The sequence below is a fragment of the Talpa occidentalis genome, unplaced genomic scaffold (assembly GCF_014898055.3).
Source record: "Talpa occidentalis isolate TD23 unplaced genomic scaffold, MPIMG_talOcc4v2.1 talOcc4.5, whole genome shotgun sequence".
Classification (NCBI taxonomy): domain Eukaryota; kingdom Metazoa; phylum Chordata; class Mammalia; order Eulipotyphla; family Talpidae; genus Talpa; species Talpa occidentalis.
The window spans coordinates 6,479,557-6,502,354 of record NW_023604861.1 but is presented as its reverse complement, the minus strand read 5'-3'; the positions used below and the strand labels follow the sequence as shown (position 1 = coordinate 6,502,354).

Below are 22,798 nucleotides of genomic sequence, written 5' to 3'. Positions count from 1 at the left end.
CCGAGTAACTTTTAGCTCCATGTCACATTATGCTGATTTAAAATCTTACACCGACAAATAAAGCATTCTTCAGGATGTTTCTGAGATGCTTACCAAACACGGGGAACCCAAAATCCAGGTTTTTTCTCTCCGGGTCTTAATTTTAAATTTAAGTTCTTGGACACACTTACGTTAATTCTGAATATGCCATTACAATCTTCCTAAAACAGGAAAAAAGAGGGAGGGGGAAACCTGGTCAGAAAATAAACTCAGATCAGAAATGCTTTATTCATGGAATAACAAAGGCCCTTTTTTGACCAGGAGTGATGTGGACGGTCACCAGCAAACAGTGAAAATGAGCAGTAAAAATTGACATGGGAAGACATTAGTAGGTGAGCAAACGATCGAAGTAGACATTTTCTGAGGAAGATCGACAAATGGCCAATAAGCACATGAAGAGATGCTCAGTGGAATTCATCATATAGGAAATGCAAATCCAAACCATAAAACCTTCATGCCCACTAACAAGGCTATACTCAAAAAGTCAAATAACACAAGCTTTGATGAGGATATACAGACATCAGAACCCTCGTACTAGAGGTTTCCTACACTGTGGGTGGGACCAGAAAACAGTGCAGCCACTTTGGGAAAACAGTGTGACCTTTCCTAAAGGTCAGAGTGCCAGCATCCCGGGTATCTACCCAAGAGATAGGCAACCATATCCTCACAGACACTTGTCCCTGAATGCCTGTATTATTATTATAAATAGCACTACTTATAATAGTCTAAAGTTGGAAACAATTCAGATGTCTATCAAGGAATGGATAAACAAAAGGTGGTATAGCCATCCAATGGAATATTATTCAGCCATAAAGAAGGAAGTACTGACATGTGGATGGTATCATGTATATGTTGAACCTTGAAAATATTGTCAGTGAAAAGACCTGAAAATATTATGCTAAAAGGCCAGTCACAAAAGACCACACAGTATATGATGCTATTCCCATGAAATCCTGAGCAGGGAACTCTTTGAGAAAGAAAGTAGGCTAGCAGCTGTTTAGAAATGACGGTGAGGGGGAGAACAGGGGATGGGGGTGAGAACAAAATTCAGTGTTTCTTTTGGAGTTGATAAAAATATTCTAATATTAGCTGTGGTGATGGTTGTACAGCTCTATGAATATCATGCCTCACACTGTCAAATTGTACACACATTGTGGGTAGCATGTGCATTATTACTCAATAAAGCTGTTTTTTTTTTTTTTTAAAGATATAGCAATAAAACACTAGTAAGAATTTTTGGACCCATTTTCTGTTTTCCATTCTCCCTTTTGTTATCTGTGTTTCTCTGCAACAAGGGTCTTATTTGAGCCTAAACCTCTTTTTCGGGTTCAAGGTACACATGGTAAAGTTCTTAGTCCCCTCGAATATTTCAACAGGACTTTAACTTTTTACCTGTCTAAAGTCACCATCCACCTTCAGACACGCTGCTGGGCAGGGGACTGACTGACATGGTTGACCTGTCCTCAGCTGACACATAATAACTATTCCTCCAAAGGTATCCTCGGAGTCTACTAAGTTCTGGGCTCCATGCTGCTATCTAAAGGGACTCAACATTCCTGCCATCGGGCTTAAGAGAAGGAGCAGGTGAGGAAGGGCTCAGGCAAACACCAACAGCACCAGTGGCCGAGGTTCAGCCTGTGACACGCGCTGCAGGGTCCAAGGGCTGGTGCGTCCATGTGCCCTCTTCACTGGATTTGTATCTCACCAGAAAGATGGACCACATGGAAGTCACGTTCTGTACTCCCGGGGCACACTCAGCCTGGTCTCTCTCTCTCTCTCTCTCTCTTAAAGATTTATTTTATTTATGCATGCATGCAAGAACCGGGGTACAGGCCAGAGGTGTGAGGGGTGAAGGATTCACCAGAGACAGAGCGGGGAGCAGCACAGGCGGATTGACTGAAATACACTGCTGAGGGGAGCAGCAGGGAGACAGGAGCGGTCTGCTGTGCCATGTGGATCAGCAACCTGGTCAGGGATCGAACTTGTGCAGCAGTGGCTGCCGACAGCTTCATAGTGCTGAGACTTAACCCCTTGCACCACCGGGGAGGTACCATGGCCTTGGTCTCTTACATGGGGTTTAGGAAAGGCCGCTGCTGATGTGGGGCCACAGACTACCTTCCACTATGCTGGTTTCCTGTCCCTCATCCTGCCTGACATGGTCTCTCCTTACGAGGCTCCACCAGCCTTCCGCAGAGACCGCACAGCTCTGGAGTGAGGATAAAGGCATTGTGGTCTCAGCCATCAAGGGGCCTGTCCTTCCACTGTGTGCTCTCTGTCCTGTCTACAAGTCTTCAGTCTTTAGCTGGGGCTGGGATGAGCACCTCACATGACATTACCACGCACTTTGGCCATTATTAATATAGTGAGTCAGCCAAGAGTCCCACCAGGCTTCATCTTGAAATGTTGTTATTATCTTTCTGGCCTCTATTCAGTGTGGGTCTAAAATAACCCTTCCTTCCTTCTACAAGCTTGTGGACTAATGCTGAGCCCGTTATGGCTTCCTCCATCAGCTATTTGGTATCCCATGACCTTTATGTCTCGTCCCATGTTATCTGTCTCAGGTTTATCAAAATCCCTGCAGTCCTGGGGAGGAGTCTGAAGGGAAGCAGAGACCTACATAGTGAAATAGCATGAGGGGCCTGTGCGGCCCACGTATGTCCTGCTTGCCTTGGCCTGAGGTCCTCGCTTCTGATGTGATCAATATAGCATCTGGACGAGGCAAAGCTGTTATCTGTATTTTATACCAAATAGGGAGCTATTGACTTCTGTAATTAGAATTCTGAAAATGTAGCTATTTTCATACACAAAATCTATATTAATAAGTCACATTTGCTGAGAACAGATTATAGTTCAGCTATGTTAGGCCTTTTGGAAACACACATTTTAACAGATGCAAGGCATCATATTCCTTGCGTGAAAGAAAAACACGTTCACTAGCTTTTACATCATTGGTGTTTGACTTATTTCATTAATTAACTCATCATACAGGGCAGAATTCTAAGAGAATGGGACACTGGGTGGGTGGCATAGCAGACACTGGCGAATTATTAACCAGACAATGTTCCCTTTTCCCTAGCGAGTGGTCTGCTGAGCTACATGGCTCCCCAACCCCGCCCCAGCCTGGTGAGGTCATGCTCTCTGCAGCAGAAGTAGTTGAAGGGCCGTGTGACCTTCTAGGGCTCAGCCCGTGGCCCTCCCAGATCGAGACAGCTCTCCTCTTTCCAGGTGAACAGAGAAGATTTTGACACCAGAGGGGCCTGAGATACTGAGTGGTCACCTGGAGGAGAGCTGTCCAGATTATCCCAGATGTAATAAGCTCATTTCATTATGTTCAGCTACTAAAATATTGGGGTGTCCTAGCAGCAGACCTCCTCTTACTCACATTGACTAAAGAAGAAAGTAGTAGCACAAGTATCCAAGCATGGTCTTTGTGAGTTGTCACAAAGGAGAAGCTTCTGGGCAGCTAAGTGCTAACAACAGACCCTGGCTTCCCAATGCGGAGAAGGCGAGAGTGAAGACGCCATGAGTTGGGTGTGAAATTCACAATTTGCATTTTGTAGCTTTTTGGGGGACTGTTTGCTGCCATAAGTCTTATGTGGCAACAGGGCTGGGCTAAGTTAGGGGAGACCTACAGGAAACTTTTTTGAGGTGCACAGCAGTAAGTATCTGGAATCTTGGGAGATAAAGCCAAGGATATCCACAGTGCATTGACCCTGCAGTAGGCGGGAAGAGCAGAATGTCCCCAGACACGCCTGCAATCTGATATAAGCCTCACAAAGGGATGTAAATCACTGTGATTTTTATTCCCAAAGACAGAAAGGAAATCTTACCCTTCTGATTATGTTGGGATCGTTGCACTTTGCCAGTTTTCCAGCAAAAAGCTGCACGCCAAAGCTTGCGAAAACCAGCATCAATGTCAGCAACAGAATAGAGACCTGGAAGAGACCAGTGAGGTGTAAGAACCCAAACAGCAAATCTGGACCAAATCCTGATAGAAACCGACTTTTCAGCTAATACTATATGAAACCCGTGGCCTTTTGATGCTATCTTTTAACTTCCTCACCACAGGTCATTCAATTAGCCTTGCTGGGATGTTAAAAGAAGGAAATTAAAGGCAGATTTTGAAATTTTAGCATAAACACATAAGACTTTCATGTAGAAAAGCCAACTAAGGTAGTTTTGATACGACTTGGATTTTTCTGATTTGAAAATCAACCCTTTGCTCTCTCTTCTTGAATGGCATGAAGAACACGTTTGAAGAATGATGGTCCCCTTTTCTCAGAGTGGATTCCTGCCCCACAGGAGTGAGAGCCTTGGCTTCTCAGGAGCCGGCTGCCCACAGAGCACGCGGGCAGTTAGTGCTGAAAAGCAAAAAGGGAAACTGCTAGTTGCCTGCTGCGCCCTCTGCTGGGGGACCACGTTAGGGCGACGTTGGTCTCCTCAGAGGAAAGCGGCCAAAGGTGAAATACTTAAACCAGAGACATTCTGCAGGCGGGGAGTGGGGAGCTGTATCAAAACAGGGGTGGGAAGAGCACAAGGGACTATGGCGATGGTGCGTGGGTGAATGGGTGGTGGGAATTTCACAGGGACTATAGCCCAGATGATAAAGCATACATTGCATAAAAATAAAGAATGAAGTAAAAAATATATAAAAAGTATTAATAAAAAAAGGTAACACAAACCACTGATCTTCTTGGCTGGCTACACGTGTACCTGCCACACAGGCACACAGGCACATCTTCAGGAGAAAGGCACAAAGAGACACACTCTTTTGGGGTCACAGATGCACCTACATTAGCTATCAGGAGATATCCTACTTCCCTTCAATCCAGCTGTGCAAAAAGCCACCATTTTATGGTTTTAGGAACAAGAATTTTAACATATCCTTAAAAAAAATATTAGCAACTTTATGCCTATAGGCACATCACAAGCTTTCTTTAAAATACCTTAGAACCAATGGGCAAATACAGTTATTCTCTCACCATGGATGTTTCTAGAAAGCAAGATATAAAACAAGCTTATGCCAATGAATTCTCATTTTCCATTAATTCCAGAACTTATTAATAAAATTAATGTGTGTTTTTTATTAATTCCAGAGCCCATTAATAATAATTAAAATAAAAAACATCCAAGTCTCTTGACCATTCCTTTGTAAGGCAAAGGCCCTTCTGGAATAGATTGTAAGCAATGAGCTTCTTACCAGTCATGTTTCCACAGCCTCACGCTTTCTTAGAAGTCCTTAACCAATGTTTGCCCAACTACAAAGATGCTTTCCCCTTCAATTATATTTTGTAAGTATTCATTGCCATTTACTGAGGCTACTTAAAGCAAACTACACAGGCCACATTTAAAAAAAATTCTTTACATTAACACTCTACAAAGATCTATATTATGTGCTTCCACAGAATATGTGTGGAATGAAATTATGCGCCCACATATATCATCCCTCTTATCTGTGAGATCCATACCTTTGAATCTTCTTAGCCTTATTTTCTAGATGGGGAAACTAAAACCGAGAGTAGAAATTAAGGCTGAGTTAGGAATGAAAACATCAGCAGATATATTTGAATTCTCCTTTCATTTTACATTGCAGAATGCTTCTCTTTCAAGTACAAATAATGTCCACTGAACTAAATATTCTGACAAACTGGAAGCACCCATGGTTAAAGGTTTTGAATGTGTGTTGTGTATTGTTATTGTTAGTGCTTTTAAACCCTCTGGCCTGACACCAACTTGTAGACTTTGACAAGCAAGGCTCACTTTGGCCCTTATCAGCCTCATGACAGATTTGGACAACGTGACCCAGAAGCAGAGGGTCACTGGAAGTAACATACCAAAAAAATTTCCTTGAAGCCGCTGAAAAGTTCCCGAACAACTTTCCTCATCTGAGGTACCAGCTTGAATATCCTCAGAGGTCTCAGGCACCGAAGAACCATTAAGAGCTGAGCTCCTGATTCGGCGGGCACATTTTGAGGCATCCAACAGAGAAAGATCAAGCTCACCTAGGGGGAAAGACCATCTCTGGAGTTGATACAGTTGATCCGTCACTATCTCTACTCTCTGCGAGCCGCTGGCCAAGACATGCTCTGAGCAGAGTTCCCTGAGTTGTACGGGACAAGCATCCCTGGGTACATGCAGTCTTTTATTCCTAACCGATGAAGCCCCCTAGACATCTTAGCCACCCCAAGGAAGGAGGTCAGGCGTGTGCAGGACTGAAGCAGGCTGTCTACACTCTGTGTGGTCTGCACGTGTGTATGTGTCTGCCTCTTAACTCATGCACTGGAGGCTCCCCCGATGTCCATAGGATTGAAACCCCTGTGACTAAGACACTAAACCTTAAGCTCAACCTGCTGCCCACTGTTTTACTCCCCATCAGAGCACGCACATGCCACTGGTCACGATTTTCTTTGCTGCATTAGAAGACATTGGTTTTATGCTTTTGTGGACATTCAGGGAAAACAAATAAATTTCTTGGAGTTCATTGCTATGGTTTCACAGTTTAGTTGAACTGAACAAGTAAAGGGTCATCCGCTCCAGGTAATTTTTGCATTGGACCCGGGGGAAGGTCCAGCTGCACTCACTTCAGTTTGCCTTTAGCACAAAGGGGCTTACAGATCTATTACAGCCTTTTGGGTTTTTGTTAACAGTCACAAGATTGTGGGTTGCTAAATAGATTTGCTATCTTAGACTTTCTTAAGGCATCTCTTACGTGACATGAATGTGGCTGATGTATTAAAACTATATCCATGGATATTTTTTAATGCTTTTTATTCCGAGCCCACATGCACACCTTTATGTGCTTATAATGGACGACTTACTTGAGAGCTCATTTACGGTTTCTCAGTCTCACAGAAGGCACTCCAGTTTCAAGCAACGCAGGAGATTTTACAAAACCATTACAGTTTACATTTAGGAAATAACCAAAGACTTACAAGATAGATAAATATGTCCATTACTCCACCGAAGTCCCTGATGACAGCAGTTGGAGTGAAAAATAAGCCATCTGCCATAATCTTCAGATTAAGCTCAATGCTCATGAATATCACAAACACATACTCAGCAATCTGAAATGGGCAAAAGACAGTTTGGTTGCAAGGAATGCAAAAATCACAGGGCAGTGCTTTTCCTCTGAGCTCTGAGCCGAGATTCGGCAGCAGTACCTGCAAAGTCGGTGCATGCATGACTCTTCGAAAGGGGGATTCGAACATCATGGAAATGCAGGAGCAGATGGTGACAATGATCATGACCCAGTCCAGGTAAGTGACCAATCCCAGCAAGTCACTGCCAAAGACCAAACACAGTTAAGAAACCAAACACTCTAGGAGAGGCTGCTTAAAGTCAGGGGCCACTTCTGTAATGACATTCATGTCAGCAGCATTTTAAAATGTGCCCGATTGTCTATTTCACAGCACGAGAAAGCAAGAAAATAACAGAGATTTTTTTGTGTGTTGTGTAGGGTACACAGAGTTTGCAATGCTTACTAAAGTTGATGGTACTTTGTGTTTTTCACCGCTCCTGTGACAGGGTCTGTTTTCGATCTGCAAGAGAGAACGGACAAATTACATTCGGCAGCAAACCAGAGTGTTCTCACTTGGCAACTCAGTATTTACAAACATCTCATTGACCTAGAAATCTCTTTTTACATCCCCTACAAGATGTCTATTATAATATGTTGACTGTATGTGACTCCGGAAGGCAGAGAACAATAGCTGAAAGGAAACCACAGTTTGCAGTTGATGCAAATACTTGATTTTAGCATTCATGACTCCACGCAGCAATTTCTGACGTGGCTTTCATGGAATCAAATTTTGACTTCCATTGAAAAAACAATCAGTTGAAATCTTTGCTTAGTAGTTAGCAGTTCAAGGATGTCCCCCAGTTATTTAATGAAATATTCTTTAGTACAGAGAACTCTTGACCCTGTATTTAATGGTATCTTGTGGTATAAAAATTTATATAGATTTCTTGGGATGAGGGTTTGTAACTTTAAGGTCAGGAAGCCCACGGCCAGTCTTCAGGAAGCCCCTGACAGTCTCTGTGTGTGAATATTCTCAGTCACAAGGTAGTTTTCCTGGGTCTGATTCCACCTCTGGTGCATTGCTGATAAAAGCAGAATCATGCCACATTCCGGGAGCTGGAGAATTTGCAATTAGATGTGAACACGGAAGCATCCAACAGGATAATTCCAGATGGAAACCCACGTTGGAAAACTATCCAATGAACTCTCTACCACCAGCTTTGTTCTTTCTTTGTGATGTTTTTAATGATTATTACTCAGGTGTTTTAATGGTCAAGGTCTTCGTGGAATAGCAGGAAGAACAGCAGACAGCAGTCGGAGAGTCATCCACACCTGCTGGTGTCCCTTAAGTTACTACCCACTGACCTCTGTGCTTCCTCTGCTGAAGGAAGGGGCTAGAACAATACCAAGTAGCTGCTGAGGTCTCTCCTGAAATGTCATCACACTTGAGTTTCCTAGAGCTCCTGTTACACAGTAGCTAACTAGGACCGATTGGTGTCAGCAACAGAAGCTGCCTCTTTCCTGGTTCTGGAGGCTGGAAGCCCCAGTGTGGTGGGGAGGCAGGCTTGGCTCCTCCTTGTGTCTTCTCTGTATCATGTCTGTGCCCAGATTTCCTTGTCTTGTAAGGAGACCAGCCACACTGGTTTTGGGTCACCCTAGTGGCTTCATTTTAATTTAAGGACTTCTTTATTTTTCTAATTAACTAGTTTTCTTAAGCAAACTATATTGTTTGCACACAGTCTAGAGAAGACATTGCAGACACCACTGTGCATTCCTTGGCTCTACAGCTTCTTAAAATTCCCCATCTCCAACTATGGAAGCATTCTGAGGCACTGGGGTTAGAATTTCAACATGGAATATATTTTTTTAAAGATTTTATTTATTTTTGCGTAGAAGAACTGGGGTGTAGACCAGAGATGAGGGTGCGTGTGTGACAAGATTCACCAGAGACAGGGCAGGGAGCAGAACAGGCGGGTCTACTGAAATCCACTGCTGAGGGGAGCAGCGGGAGACAGGACGGGTCTGCTGCGCCATCTGTGAGTCAGCTCCCTGGCCAGGGAACAAACTCAGGACATTACAGTGACAGCGCTGAGACTTAACCCCTAGGCCAGGAGGGAGCCCTCAACATATGAATATTTTTGGGGGGAGAGAGGCACAGTTCAGCTCAGGAGAGAGGGCGATTATCACGTGCTACAGAGAGGAACAATTTACATCAATGGTGCCATCCTCGAGGGCCAGCTACATACAGGCACGTTTCCACACTTCCTCCAGGACTCTGAATGCCTTCAGGACGTCTACTTCAAGTTGTGCTTGAGAAAAACTCTGTCTCACTCTCAGGTTGTTGCTAAAACTGGCTTGGGTGGCCCCAAAGTCTCCCGAAGGACACCAGGAACCTCTCCTGTATTCTTCCATGTTGGCAGTGACAGAGTCACTGGAAGTGGTTTTCTTCTCATGCAGTGGGCAACAGAGGCATTCCTTGACTTTCTACTTTACATTATTCTAGAATAAACCAACTTTAAGATATTTTGACCACAAAGAAACTGCACGTCTAAAAGACGTGGGCCATCGCCTCGGCCCTATCATCCAGTCTCCTTCCCCTTCAGCGTTTGCAAAATAAACTTTGAAGTGAATAACGCTGAGAGAAACACGTGGGTGGTGTGAAAATGAACACACAGAAACGCTGTTGAGGGCTTTCGCCACGTGAGTTTTATATAAATGTTAACTACTTGCAACCTTCCTTTGTTTCCCACCTGGTCAGTCGCTCTGCCAGAGGAGCAGCATGATTAATTAGCCCAGGGTTTATTTGGTGACCCCATTAGGAGTGCACGTGCCTTCCTCCTTGGAAGACACCCACCCCGCTGTGCGCACCGTGGGCCCAGGCCCGGCTGCAATGGAGCGTACTCACGCGTTGAAGCGCGCCCGGACCACCACCCGGCAGAAGTTTCTGAACCTGTGCTCCCGGCCAACGATGAACAGGGGCTTATCGAAGTAGGGGTGGTTCTCCCGCAGTTCCTCTTCCTGCACTTTCCTGGAGGGGGACACTTAGGGGAGCATTAGGTGAAGGGGACATTTGCCAGCCCCAAGGGAGAGCCGAGAAATACTGCACCTTTTCATCTCTGCTTGTTCCTTTTTCTCCTGGATCATCTTTATTTCACTGTCTTCTCTCTGCGCATTTCTGTATCTCACTGTGTTGGAATGCTAGAAGGAAATTAAAGGGACAGATCAAAACAGATGCATTTTTGAAAGCTTCCAAAAGATCATTTCTTTAAAATTGAATTAAATACCTTTACTGTACCTGTATCACCTAATCTGTGTCTATCTTAATAGCCACAGTCATCTTAGCAAGGGTGCCTTTCTCCTTTAAGGGGTATTTTATTTCAGTGAAAACCTCTATGGACAGCCTCATGTGTCAGGCACTGTTCTAGTGCTGGAGCCTTGGCAAAAGGGGAGGGGGTAAGAGAAGCCCTGCTTTTGTGGGGTTTGTATTCTAGACAGGACAGATCGTTAAGTCAAAATAAGTAGGAGTCCTGGAAGATGGTTGGTGCTTCAGTCAACACACAGAGACGGCAGAGCGTGCTGGAGGCTCCATGTTTAAAGAGACGGATCAGCTCGGCTAGCGAAGCAGCTTTGTGTGCGCGTGCACCAGCAGGCTGCAGTATACCTGCTGGGGGTCTGCAGACAGTTCTTCTTCCAGAGGAGACTGTGGACACATGGGCCAGCTAGGACGCCAGTGAGGGGCAGTCAGAGAGGAAGACAGAGGGCAGGAGATGAGGCAGGAGGGGCGGGTGGTCAGGCCCCTGACCTTGGTTTTCGCTCCGGGGCAGGGAAGAACCACTGTTCTGAGCACGTGATAGATGTTGCAGACAGTTCTCCTGCGCCCAAGTTATCCGCATCATTTATCATTTGGAATGAGTGAGAAAGATGAGATTCTACATTAAAATGCTACTATTATGGTGGAAGCAACATTAAGAGATTTCTTAGGAAATTAGCAGAACCCAGGGACCTTTTGCCACGGAGAGAGGGAGGATGGATTTCTGTTGTATGTCTAGGTAGAGGCTACAATGAAAATTCATTATGTAAGCCTCTGACAAGGAGGCTATTCAAAGGGGCCTTTTGTTGTGTATATTTAAACACATGTTTTCAGTCACCATTCTAATTTGATTCTGAAGTCGATCACCCATTTCTATGGCATCACACTGAAGGGATGTGTTTTGAATTACCTCGTTGAATTTTCACATTTTCACCTAGAAATGTTCTCCATCCCACAAGCCTGGTCCCCAAATGAGAAGTGCACACACAGGCCACTAGTTGGATCCAATCACAATTCTATGTTGACTATGTTCATATGAGACAAGGCCCTGGCTTCAAAATCTAGGTGGTCACAGACATTCGTGCCAATCAAGAACCACATAAATTGGGTTAAGGTGCTATCAGGTGTCCCGTCACTACCTTTTTACCGTCTCAATGTCACTTGGCACACTGAGCAAGGAGAGCCTATTTTCACTAAGATAGCAGTTTCTGCAGATTGAAAGCAGATGCAACGTGCTTAAAACCCTAGAAATGCTTAAGATGTAAGAGGTCAGTGGTGAAAGACAAACAGAAAACCCACAAGACTTCAAACTCCTCTCTCCAATGCCATAGCTCCGAACAGGAAGAACACCGAGAACTGGTTTCCTGAGCCACATTATCCAGACTCAACCTAAGACCTATATTTCAATCAGGGTTTTGCTAGTGACAAGGATTCCGTGCGCACTTTCTGCTGCTCAGAAATCTCTGCAGGGGCAGCTGCTGGCAGGCCAGGCTGGTCAGGCGTCTATTTGTTCTTTCCTGGGTTTCCACGTGGTTCATGCCTTCACTGCATTTGCGGGTTCTTGGAGGTGTGAGCACAAACCCATCCTCTCGAATTGCCCCCAAATCTCCACCTTCCATTTCTTTACTCTGTTTTCATCTTACTACAAAGCCAACCTGTCATAGCAATGAGGAGATGAGGGAAAAGAACAGAAACTACCCAGAGTTTCTGTTGTGTGTTTGTTGTTTGCTTATCATCTCTTTTACTAGAATGAAAGTGCCAGGAGGTCAGAAATTCTGTCTTATTTCCCCATAGCTGCCCTTTTCATATGACAGAACAGAACAAGCATGATACATTTGGCACATATTAAACACCTGGTAAATATGTACTAAGTGAAGATATAAATTTACTATGCCAGTAGGTAAATAAATAAATGATTTTGAGTCTAAAAGTCAAATAATTCTTAGGAAATACTCTGAAGTCTTTGACACAAACATTCTTCTAGAAATAAAATTTTCTTTTCCTAGAATGCAAAATCTGGAAATTAGAGACACTGGATCTAGAATCTAGAAAATATGGAAGCTTGTAAATGCTCCATGAGGCAACCACTTCTAGGAAATGCTTGAGTGTCATTAATTTTTGTCAAATGTAACCGATGGGTCACTTCTGTGTCACTATCTTGATGAAGGCATGTGCTTTGTGAAGTGTCTGGATTTTTCTACAGGGAATAGCCACTTTTCTGAACCTGGCCATACCATTTGCTTCCTATTTTCCTGGTTCCCTCTGGTATGATGTCTCGAGGAGACATGACAAGAGAGGCCCAGGTACTGGGATTGTCTAAGCGGTCATTTAAATACAGGCCATTGTCATGTTTCAAAAATGTGCTAGAACATTGCTTGCAACTTACATCTTGAGTCAAAGTTTCCAGAGATTTCCCCCTGCTGATCCTCTGGCTGTTGGATCCGTGTCTTAGAGACCTAGAACAAACATAGCCAGCTCGTTAATACTGCTCGTGACTAAATTATGATCCCAACAGTTACCATTATAAAAACAAAACCAGACCACTTTTCTGGTGGCATCAGAAATACTTAGTATTTGTTTTTATAGCAAACATTTAGCGTCTCCCCAAATGTCTTGGGTTCCAACTAACAAAAATCACAATGTTTCCTTCTGATCTTAAAAGTGAGACTTTGCATCTTTACCCTTCGAGCAAGGATGAGGTCATCTTCTCCCTGTCATATTAGGTCCCTGCCAACCCTCTCTCCTTGACGCCCCAGTTCGCTAAACGTAAGATAATAACTCCTGTCTATTCCATTGTTCTTTAGAATTTACAACCATATGCTTTCTCCGTATGGATGCTGTTAAATCACTTTTTCATTTGCTAAAATAAAATCGGCGAGAACTTGGCCATCACCAAGAAAAGGTTTTTCAAAGATTGGTTGCACCTGATGGTGAGTTTCCTGCCAGATACCATCTTCAAGCAGAACTCAGCATCTCCCCCAGGCCTGTCTGCTAGGCAGGCCCAATGCTTCCTGCAAAGCTCCTCTCCTCCCTTTCTGGCAGCCTGGTCTCCCGCGCACTCACCTGCGCTCCTGGCGGATGTGGTGCTGCACGCTGAGAATCGACCTCTCCTTTGCTGGCTGCCCCTCAAATGATCCACTCAGCATGCGCTGTCGAGTGCAAGCTCTGGGGGAAGAAATGAGCCCAGATAAACGCGGCATCTGTATACTTGGGATGAATAATACATAACTGCTCATTACTCTTATTATTTTTAAGGAAGCACGAAAGATGAGGCAAAATAGAGCAAATGACACATAACCACGAATGGATGTTAGGCGCTGTGTCGCGCGCGCTTCCAAAGCTGAACTGGCTCAGTTCTGGAGCGATGTTGGGAAATGAGCAGAAAGCCCCTGGCTGCCATCTTTTCCCCCACTCCAAATCAGAGCGGATCCTGTAAGCAGTCGGGCCAGCCTAGGAACAGGCGACCACAATGTTGGTTTTGCATTTAGACAGGGGGCTTCTAATAAAAGTCCTTTGGGTAGGATTTATCTACCCAGAACCTTGGGGTAATGGAATATAGTTTCAGGGAGATTTTGCAGAACTTGCAAATAGGAAAGCCTAAATTTAGAGGCAAAAATGAGCGGTAAGGGGAAGTCACTGAAGCTGGAATCTGTAGCTAGAGTGCATTCCCACTACTTTCTTCTAACACTGTTTGCTATGCAATTTCAAGCTTGAGACTAAAGGAGAAGAGAGTAAGCCCTCAAGGACTCTGGGCCAGTTCAACTTAAGTGAAACCTAAGCTCTGGGAGTTTCCAATGGGAAGTGGGAGTTTCCAGTGAGTTGTGAAGGCCTGCCAGAGTCCTCAGAGTCCTCCTGTTCTCTGAAGAGAGACATCTTCCCCATCTATCCTTCCCTGGCGCCCCAAAGGTACCCCCTTACTCTGAGCAAAGTCGAATCAGGCAGACAGGGCCATCCTGGCTTGCATTATGAGGTCACCTTTGCTACAACCCCACACCCAGCCCTCCACCTCCTAACCTGGGGCCCAAACAAGAGTAACCAGTCTCCACCTTCTATCAGCAGAACTTGCCGAGTCTCCTCATGGACCAAACACTCTATAGCTCAAGTTTTCCTTTGAGTTGCCCAGTACCTTTTGAACTGGGAAACTCTATAGGTAAATGTTAGGGTTCTTTAACTGAAATCTAAGATGCATATTGATCTAGTAAATGGCTACATTAACACTTGGGTGAAGGCAACTGGGGTGGGAGCATGGAAAGGCTGTTTATTTGAAGGCTCCTGAGGCTGTCCCCCCTCCCTAAGTCCAGTGGTGGGATCTTCTTAAGTTTAAAAAGAGAATCCTTTCTACGTACTTTATCCATTATTAGTCACCAATCTACAATCATTCCCCCACCACACACAGACCAAAACAGGGGGTGATCCAGAAAAACAATGTTTCTCTAGATATAAAAATTCATCGCAAAGAAAACATATGGGAAAATCTAATTGCATTACACAAGGAGATTAGCTGCCAAAAATGGGTCCCCTATGGATGAAGGAAGGAACCCAGATGGGGGGATATTAATCAGGTGGGAGGAGTTGGAAGAAGCAGAGCATGGGCCACAGGTTGCATAATACCCTGAGGACACCTGGGACAGGTGAACATTGAAGCAGATATAGAAAGAGTGCCAACAAAAGGTTGGTGAATGTTTACCTCAGTGTTTTTTAAAGGAAGTACAACTTCTTTATACTCAAACACCTAGGATCTACCAACTCCGTGTTTTAATGTAAGCAATGTAATTATGAATTTTGATATAAATAGCCTCTGATGAGTAACAGAGTGAGAACCAACATTCCCCTGAAAGCACAGAAAAATTATGTTTTATGTTCCATGTCCCCGTAACATGTTATTAACGAAACTCATGGCATTCGATCACTATTAGTCATCTCAGCACCAGACTTTAATTCTTTAGGGACCTTGCAAAGCAATGTCATAGGCACACCAAACACTCCATCTTGTGGTGAAAATCCATCTTACTGAACTTTCAACTTCGAAAAACACATTTACTGACTGGTAGGAACTGTCTCCAGCTAGACACAGCCTTCTCTGAGAACTATGCCAAGATCGGTGGTTTTCCTTTTTCTTCTCTCTGCAGTAACCCAGGTCAGCTTGACCAAATGCCAATGAAGTTATATCCTAGTCCTTGGTCAACAGTTTCTACAATCCTATTTCCTTTCCCCTTTTGCCCTTTAAAAATACCTTAAACAAAGACTCCAACATGACACAATTTGCACTGATGTCTGAGATTGTGCTCCTTGATTTGTACCTCTAAGACCCCCAAATAAATGACCCTGAAATTATTTTAGGTCCATGCATGTTTCTTAGTGGATGGGCCCATTTTATCACCCATCCTCCCACTCCTAGCACATGCAATTCCCTGGCCCTCCAGTGGGCAGAGTGATGGACAAAATAAAGAAGTGAAAGGTGAAAGCAGGGTGAGTGGGGGGAGGTGAGGGAAGAGTGGAGTCTGTGGCTTGCTAGTGTCAAGCTTTGAAGTAGCACATTAGGTTTGCAGTTCAAACCCAGCAGTGGACAGCAAGCCCTACCTTAGTCTGGAGGTCACATGGGGAGGATGACTTGGATGACTTGAGAAATAAAAGGCTTAGAGGCACACTTTTCTGATCTTAGCTTTTACTAGTTGTGGGACCTTCTGCAGATGATCTCCCTTCTCCAAACCTCCACGTCCCCTGTGTAAAATGTGGAGACCACCACCATCTTCCTACCAACTTCATGGGGGAGTTGGAGGGTGCTTTGGAAACAGTTTAATCTTAGTTGCTCTTCTATCTCATTCCATGTCATCATGGCGGATGTTAAAACATTCTGAGGTCAGACCAGCAAGTTGGGCAAAGGGTCATAGTGGAAGCTAAGTCTTTTCCATTCTAACTTTAGTCAACAGTGATGGACACTATGGCTTGAGCTGCAGACTCTTCTTAGTGGGCCTCCATGCAGCATGCTCATAAATGTGCTGTGTGATTATTCCAAGCCAAGTGTTTTCTAAAATGAACATGGGTAACATTAGGGTCCAGGCTCAGGTGGCCCCGAGGATCCCTCTCTCCTGGGTGTGCATGCCCTGTATGATCTGTGCAAGCGCAGGACCCAGTGACTTGCTTCTAATGAGCAGAGGTAATAGGAACAGGATCGGTTACCAAGGACTGTGCGTTTCATTTTCCTCACTCTCTCACCACCGCTTACCCTCCCATCGCTTGGACGAAGCCAGCCGCCATTTTGTGAGATGCTCTGCAGACAGACCCTATGCTTCAGTGGCGAGGGTGGTTCCCCTTCCAGCTGGTGAGGAAGGAGGCCTGAGTCTGACAGCCCCTGATGAACTAAATCCCTTTGATGACCATGGAAGTGAGGCAGGAAGGGGGTGCTTCCCATTCTAGTCAAAAGCCTGCAGTTTGTGAGAAACACAGAGCTGAGATCAGGCTTCTGACTGAAAACCTGAGCTAATCCATGTGTGCTGATCCAACAGATAACTGATGCAGTGATCACCACTGTCTTAAAACCTTCCACAGCCAACTGCTGTTCAAAGACTGAGACTAAGCTCAGCATGGATGGCGCAGTCCCTCAGGCTCTGCCTCAACTTTCCTTCCTATCTCCTTGGTTACCCAGGGTCCCCTACTCTCTCCCCATAGCTCTCTTTGGTCTTTTGCTCCCTGGGATGTGCCATGCTCCACCGAGCACCAAGAGACCTGGGCTGACTTGGCCACATGCTCATGGCTTCACCTTGTACACAGCAGGTGCTCAATAAATATTTGCTACATGACTGAACCTTGAATTTCTGTCAAGATCGAATATTTGACTTTCTTTTTTTGATCACTTCATGTAGATGCAGCATGGAAACCATCACAAACAAAAAAGTATGTGTTGGGAAAATGCATTTTAAAAGGGAAGTTCTCTCAATTCTACCTCCAATTTGAATACTAAGCCACTCAAGGAATGGGCTTCACGGCTAGGATGAGTAATGAAAAAAAAATCAGACTTTGCTTCTTGCAAGTAGACACTTAACAAATCTCTATCCTTAGTCCATGTGGAGGACCTCCAGGGGAAGCTGTCGGCCAACTGGATGCAGACATGCACTCACGTCAGTAGTTCCAATGCGAGAGCCGAGGTATCGCAGGAACACAGCTGCACAGATCTTGTTTACCTGAGTGAATGACTAAGGAATGACTAAACTTTTACTATTTTTCCCCATGAAAGATGAGACGCACAGACCCCGAAGGCACCCATCCTGCAGACCTTCCACACAGCACTCCTTTGCCACTTTCAATTTATGCAGTATAATTTAGATGCCTTTTGTTCTCTCATGAGGACAAAAGAATATGCTTTCAGGAAGGAAATGTCCGTGTACTGGTCGTAGAGAGGAAAAGCGTCATGAACGCAGTGATTTTGGGGGGAAGGCTTGCTTCTCTCAGAGCGAGACCAGCTGTGTGCTTGCTTTCCATGTCTTCTCTGTAGCTCTTCTCAAAGCCAGCACCAGAAGGCCAGCTTCTTAGAAACTCCATCTAGCGGTTTAATATAAAAAATAAATAAAATTGTGCAGCCAGCTTGGCTTCTGGAACGGGGAGGCACAAAGCTTCAAGTGTCTGGTGAAAAGAATGAAGTCTTTTGTCTTGTCTGGTGAGGAAATTCTCCATTATGCAGGCATATGTAATCCCTTTATTCCTGCTCCCTGGAGGAGAATTACAGTGAGGCATTTTCCTTTTCCCAGTTGGGGTTAATGTTATGCCCTCTCTACCTTTGAAAGTAAAACAAGACTAGGACCCCTGATGATGATTCAAATGTGGGAATATTCTTCAGCAAACACACATTCCCAGTTGCAAAAATATTACCCCTGGTTTCTTGCCAAGCCTTTGAAAAAAGCATATGAAAGATTGATTCTCTCTCTTTTTTCTCTCTGCATTGCCTTTGTGATGTGGGATTTCAATCACTCCTTCTATGACAGCCATATATATAATCTTTTATGGAGGTTGAGGGAGGAGAATCATGTCTTAAGAAATTGTCTCTATTTTTCTTGACATTTCTCCATCTAAAATATTTTTAAATTGGCCCAAAGATGATGGTTATAAGAGAGATCTTTGGCGCTTTATTTGCCTTTAAACACCACTCGTTGTTTATGGAAACAGTAGCAGGGGGTCCTTGGTTTCTTTCTTCTATGTCTCCATGTCTTCTTTCTTAATGTTCCAGAACAAGGGTGTGGGAAACGCCTGCACATTCTGTAATGAAAGAGAGAAACCTACGAGTCTTCAAATTATTTCCATTCATTATGGACGTTAGATTGCACGATACCATCTGGAATTAGCCGTAATCGCTGTCTAAAGGAACCATTGGTGATGCGACTGCAGAGTTCTGCGTTCAAGGGATTTTATGCAAACCTTGTGCTCCACGAGGCAATGCATTGCAAAGCGTTATCAGATGTTGCTTCATATCACGTAATCACAGCAACAGACAACAGGAAAATATCCTTCAGCGGTAATTAGGTAAAACTGTGGGAACAGATAATCAGGATTTCCTGGAAGCAGACTCTTGACTGACTCCGCAAGAGGGATGGGGGTGAAAACCCAAGGCAGAGGCACAGGGGTGCTGATGGGTGAGCTCCTCCGTAATGGGCTCTTGCTGAGATGAGGAGAGGCTGCGTTTTTACTGTAGCGAAGCCCCCTTTGTGCATCGGCCCAGCGCTGGGTAAATAGCGCTCTAGTTTCCTTGCTAGCAGCAGCAGATCAGCGCTTTGCAACCTGCGTTATTAATAAAAATGTTATCACATGTAGACATGTACACAAATGGGCAAACAGGACCTCACTGCAGACTGAAAAATACCGGCAGCCTAATGTCTTCTTGGATGTATGGAATTAAAAAAGAAAAATAGCTCATGGGAATCCAAGTCTTTAGTGCAGCTATTAAAATTCAGCAAATAAAACATCTGAAATCCACTCACTGGGGTACAAATTTAGAAACTTGACTGGTGACTCAGAACAATGTAAATTACGATGCAAAGACTGAACTGTTTAGTAAAAGGAAAATGTTACAAATGTGGCATAAACTGGATGAAGCATTTTTTCCCACAGAGATGACTTTTCTCTAATACTACCTTACCTTCCAATGGTGAAATAATCAAAGAAAAATCTTGTTTCAAAAGTTCTTTCTGCATCTGTTGTATAGACTTCAATAATAGTTCTCCTAATCCGTAACAAAACCACTTTGGGGCTTGTCTAAAAACAGTCTACAAACCACACAGCAGCTCCATGAAACAGCATAGTTTGAGCACCACAGGTCAATACTGGGATTCTTGTTCACTTTGTGGGGCATTTCAGATTCATCATTTTTATTGTTAAAGTCACTCACTGAGGGAGTCCTGATGATGATAGTAATGAATTTTCTTGTTGCAACTGTGTTCAGAAAACTGGAGCTACTATTGAAGGTTCCTAAGGATAACTAGTGTCATCAATATTCTCTAAAGGCAAATGCTGTGAACTCCTCGAGAGACTAACCTGTGTCCAATATCTAGGAAATGTCTGGCATATTGAAGATGCTACAGAAATATTCTTGAATGAGGGAATGAAAGAATGTCTTAGGAGGACTTTATTTCGGGAAGGAAAATCCAGCTAATGTCATTCAAAAAACTCTATCAGTAAAAGTACAAGTTTGTACTTTAGTAGTGTATAAATTACATGTATAGTCAATAAATGATTATCCTAGAATGATAAATAAGAGAAAAACAAAACCTATGTCTGTCATTAAATATTTCTTTTTTTTGTAGCAAAGCAGCATTGAACTAAAGATGATTCCTTAGGCTTTTATAAAATTATTAATATCTGGGCATGGCTAGGAAAATTATGTCAGAGTTCCAAATATCAGAATGTAACTCTTCTCCCCGACTGAGCCTCCAGAAAGGTTGTAAAGAGACCATCTTAGCTAAGGAGCCACTGGTGGCAAACCACATGGATGGAACTTTCCAAAATAATGTAAAACGCTTAATTCTTTTACTTTGACATTTCTCTTGCACTCAGCCAAGCAGGAATGATAATGCAGTCCTGCTCAATTTCAGGGTTTTGAATTAGAGAAATCTCTACAGAGGCAGCGATGCTTTCGAGAACACACTGCTATTTGTTTTGCTTTCATCTGCTGGAATGAAAAGGTCATACCTTTTGAAGGAAGCTTGCTTGAGTGCAGCTGGACTGAGTCGTCGAAGTCAAAACAACAGTGAATTTAATAGCGATCGTGGCTTTAATAACTTAGGTGGTGGAACATCCCCGCTCTCACAATACTCTACAGATACGTCTTGAAAAATACACCAGAGCTGCCTGTTTGCACCAAGGGAATCGCCTGCCTTGAAACATACCAAACTCTTCTCAAGTTTGTGGAAATGACCGGCTTAGTTTCTCATCAAAGAATTCCCAGAACATCCAGAAATTCATTTCTACGTCTCAAAACATCAGTTCATGGAAAAACCTAATAGGCAGAAGGATACAAATTAAAGATGATGATGTGTTGACAAGGGGTGAGCTGTGCCACCAAAGATTCAAATACCTCAGACTCCCAGGCCTTTTCTGAAAGATGTTTTCCTTTATGGGCTTGAATTTCCTGTTCATAGTGAGGCCGAGAACATACTCTTGGCTGGAATAATGTGGGTTCTGTTTCAAAGGAAGATAGATATTTGGAAAGGTGGGTCCTCAGAGACCGCTGTCAGTCCCGAAGCTTAATTATCAGAACCAAGAACTAAGGGCTCTCCATCAATATGACGGCTATTCACTCCAGGAAATTCTTGTCCAGGAATTCAGGGCTGTTAACCAGTAAGTAATTTCATCTTTAGCTTTGGGAACTTCCTGAAAATCCATTTATTTGAACTACCGATGAATACACCAGACACCTTCTCTATAGTTTCCTCAACTGGTCAAGCAATCACCTGAAAGTAGTTGATGCTCATCAAGGCTCCGGCCAAGACCCTGCCCAGTAGGTCCATCAATTTTAAACAATTTTTTTCATGCTGTTTCTAAAAATTAGTTGTCCTTCAATTTCAAAGGCAATATATATTTATGGTTAAAAATTCAAAAGACATGAAAGGGAACAGAAATATCTGGAGTGAAGATGGCTGTATAAAAATCACCCCTTATTTTCCCACTTCTCAGGTGTCACCCCAAGTCAAGCAGGAAAGTGGAAACAGAAGTGTCATTGTCAGCTGAGTAACCGACCACGGAAATGCTGGGTCCAGAGGGTGGCAAGCGCAACGCAAGGCCAGGAAGCTGTGTCTCTTCCCACCCCCCACACCCAGTCCTGCCCTCCCAGAACAGAACAGGCTGCCTGTCCATCATGGGGACTGGGTACACAACCAGTGCCAGTCAGATCTCAGCCCTAAAGCATGTAAGCTCGTGGCCTCACAAACATTCTCCTAAGTCTTCTGAGACATCATTGAGGTGGCTGGGACAGGGGGCTCCCTCGTGGAATAAGGGTTACATTTCATGTTGAGCAACAGATTATTCAGACGACCTGCTGGGACAGTGGACACTGCAAAGGCGGGGGAGAAAACGGAGGACCAGGGAAGTGAGCTGCTCAAGGTCACAGAGGACACAGCCAGATACCAACTTAACCCTTCCAACGCCAGGCTCAGGTCCTGTTAGAACTAAAAGCCTGGACATCACCAACTTCGAGGAGATCATCGTCCACTGAATGGTGAGAGAACTAAGGATTTAAATAGTTTAAATAAGAGAGGCCTTGACATATTTTCAAGCAGGGATTTGTTTTGGGTTATTTTCCCCCAAATATTTATTATTTGTAAAACATTACTTCCAACATGTCATATTTCCTAATATTTTCTTTTTAACATCCCACAGGACTTAAGACTCACATGTCTAAATCCCAATCAGGGCAAATGCTCACTTGGGATACTCTTGCTAGCACATCTCAATAAAAATAGAAAACTTAGGAAAATCTCGAGAGACAGAATCTTAAAACAAGTGTCCATTGGTCTTGATTACTTTTGTTATGAAGGAGACCCAACTCTGAAGAGATGAATCTGCGTCCTCCTTGTCTTAGAGTCCTTTTCTCTTTTCAAAGTTCCCTTTCAAAATGCAAATGGTCTTGGGAAATAAAAGCCCCCTTTTTCCAGCTTTATTGGGGTATAATTGACAAATGCCTTTGTAGACATTCAGGGGGCACCAGGTTATGCCTGATGCATGAATTTGTTGTGAAATGATGACCATGTAAAGTCAGCCCATGCCCACCACCTTGGTCACCTCCGCGTGTGTGTACAGGTGGGAATATTCAAGGCTGACTCTCTTAGCAAGTTTCAAGTGTACAGTGTTGTTTGCTCCAGTCACCCCAAGGGACATACACCCCCCAGAATGTAGTCAACTTATTACTGGAAGTTTATGCCCTTAGACCAACATTTCCCCAAGTCCTC

At 43.9% G+C, this 22,798-nt stretch overlaps 1 protein-coding gene across 5 annotated transcripts in view; it reads right to left on the bottom strand.

The window, feature by feature from the left end:
* NALCN (sodium leak channel, non-selective) overlaps positions 1-22,798 on the bottom strand; it is a 267,020-nt gene that overhangs the window by 32,956 nt on the left and 211,266 nt on the right. For 3 of the 5 annotated variants that reach the window (XM_054701970.1, XM_037528733.2, XM_054701971.1), the window contains 10 exons: positions 13,431-13,532; positions 12,754-12,823; positions 10,164-10,255; positions 9,963-10,085; positions 7,521-7,577; positions 7,200-7,320; positions 6,972-7,103; positions 5,874-6,041; positions 3,870-3,974; positions 94-200 (listed from right to left, as the gene is read on the bottom strand). In XM_054701970.1, coding sequence (XP_054557945.1) covers positions 94-200; positions 3,870-3,974; positions 5,874-6,041; positions 6,972-7,103; positions 7,200-7,320; positions 7,521-7,577; positions 9,963-10,085; positions 10,164-10,255; positions 12,754-12,823; positions 13,431-13,532 — 1,077 coding nt within the window. The remainder of the gene's footprint in view (positions 1-93; positions 201-3,869; positions 3,975-5,873; positions 6,042-6,971; positions 7,104-7,199; positions 7,321-7,520; positions 7,578-9,962; positions 10,086-10,163; positions 10,256-12,753; positions 12,824-13,430; positions 13,533-22,798) is intronic. The other 2 variants (XM_037528734.2, XM_054701969.1) reach the window with 2 other exon arrangements.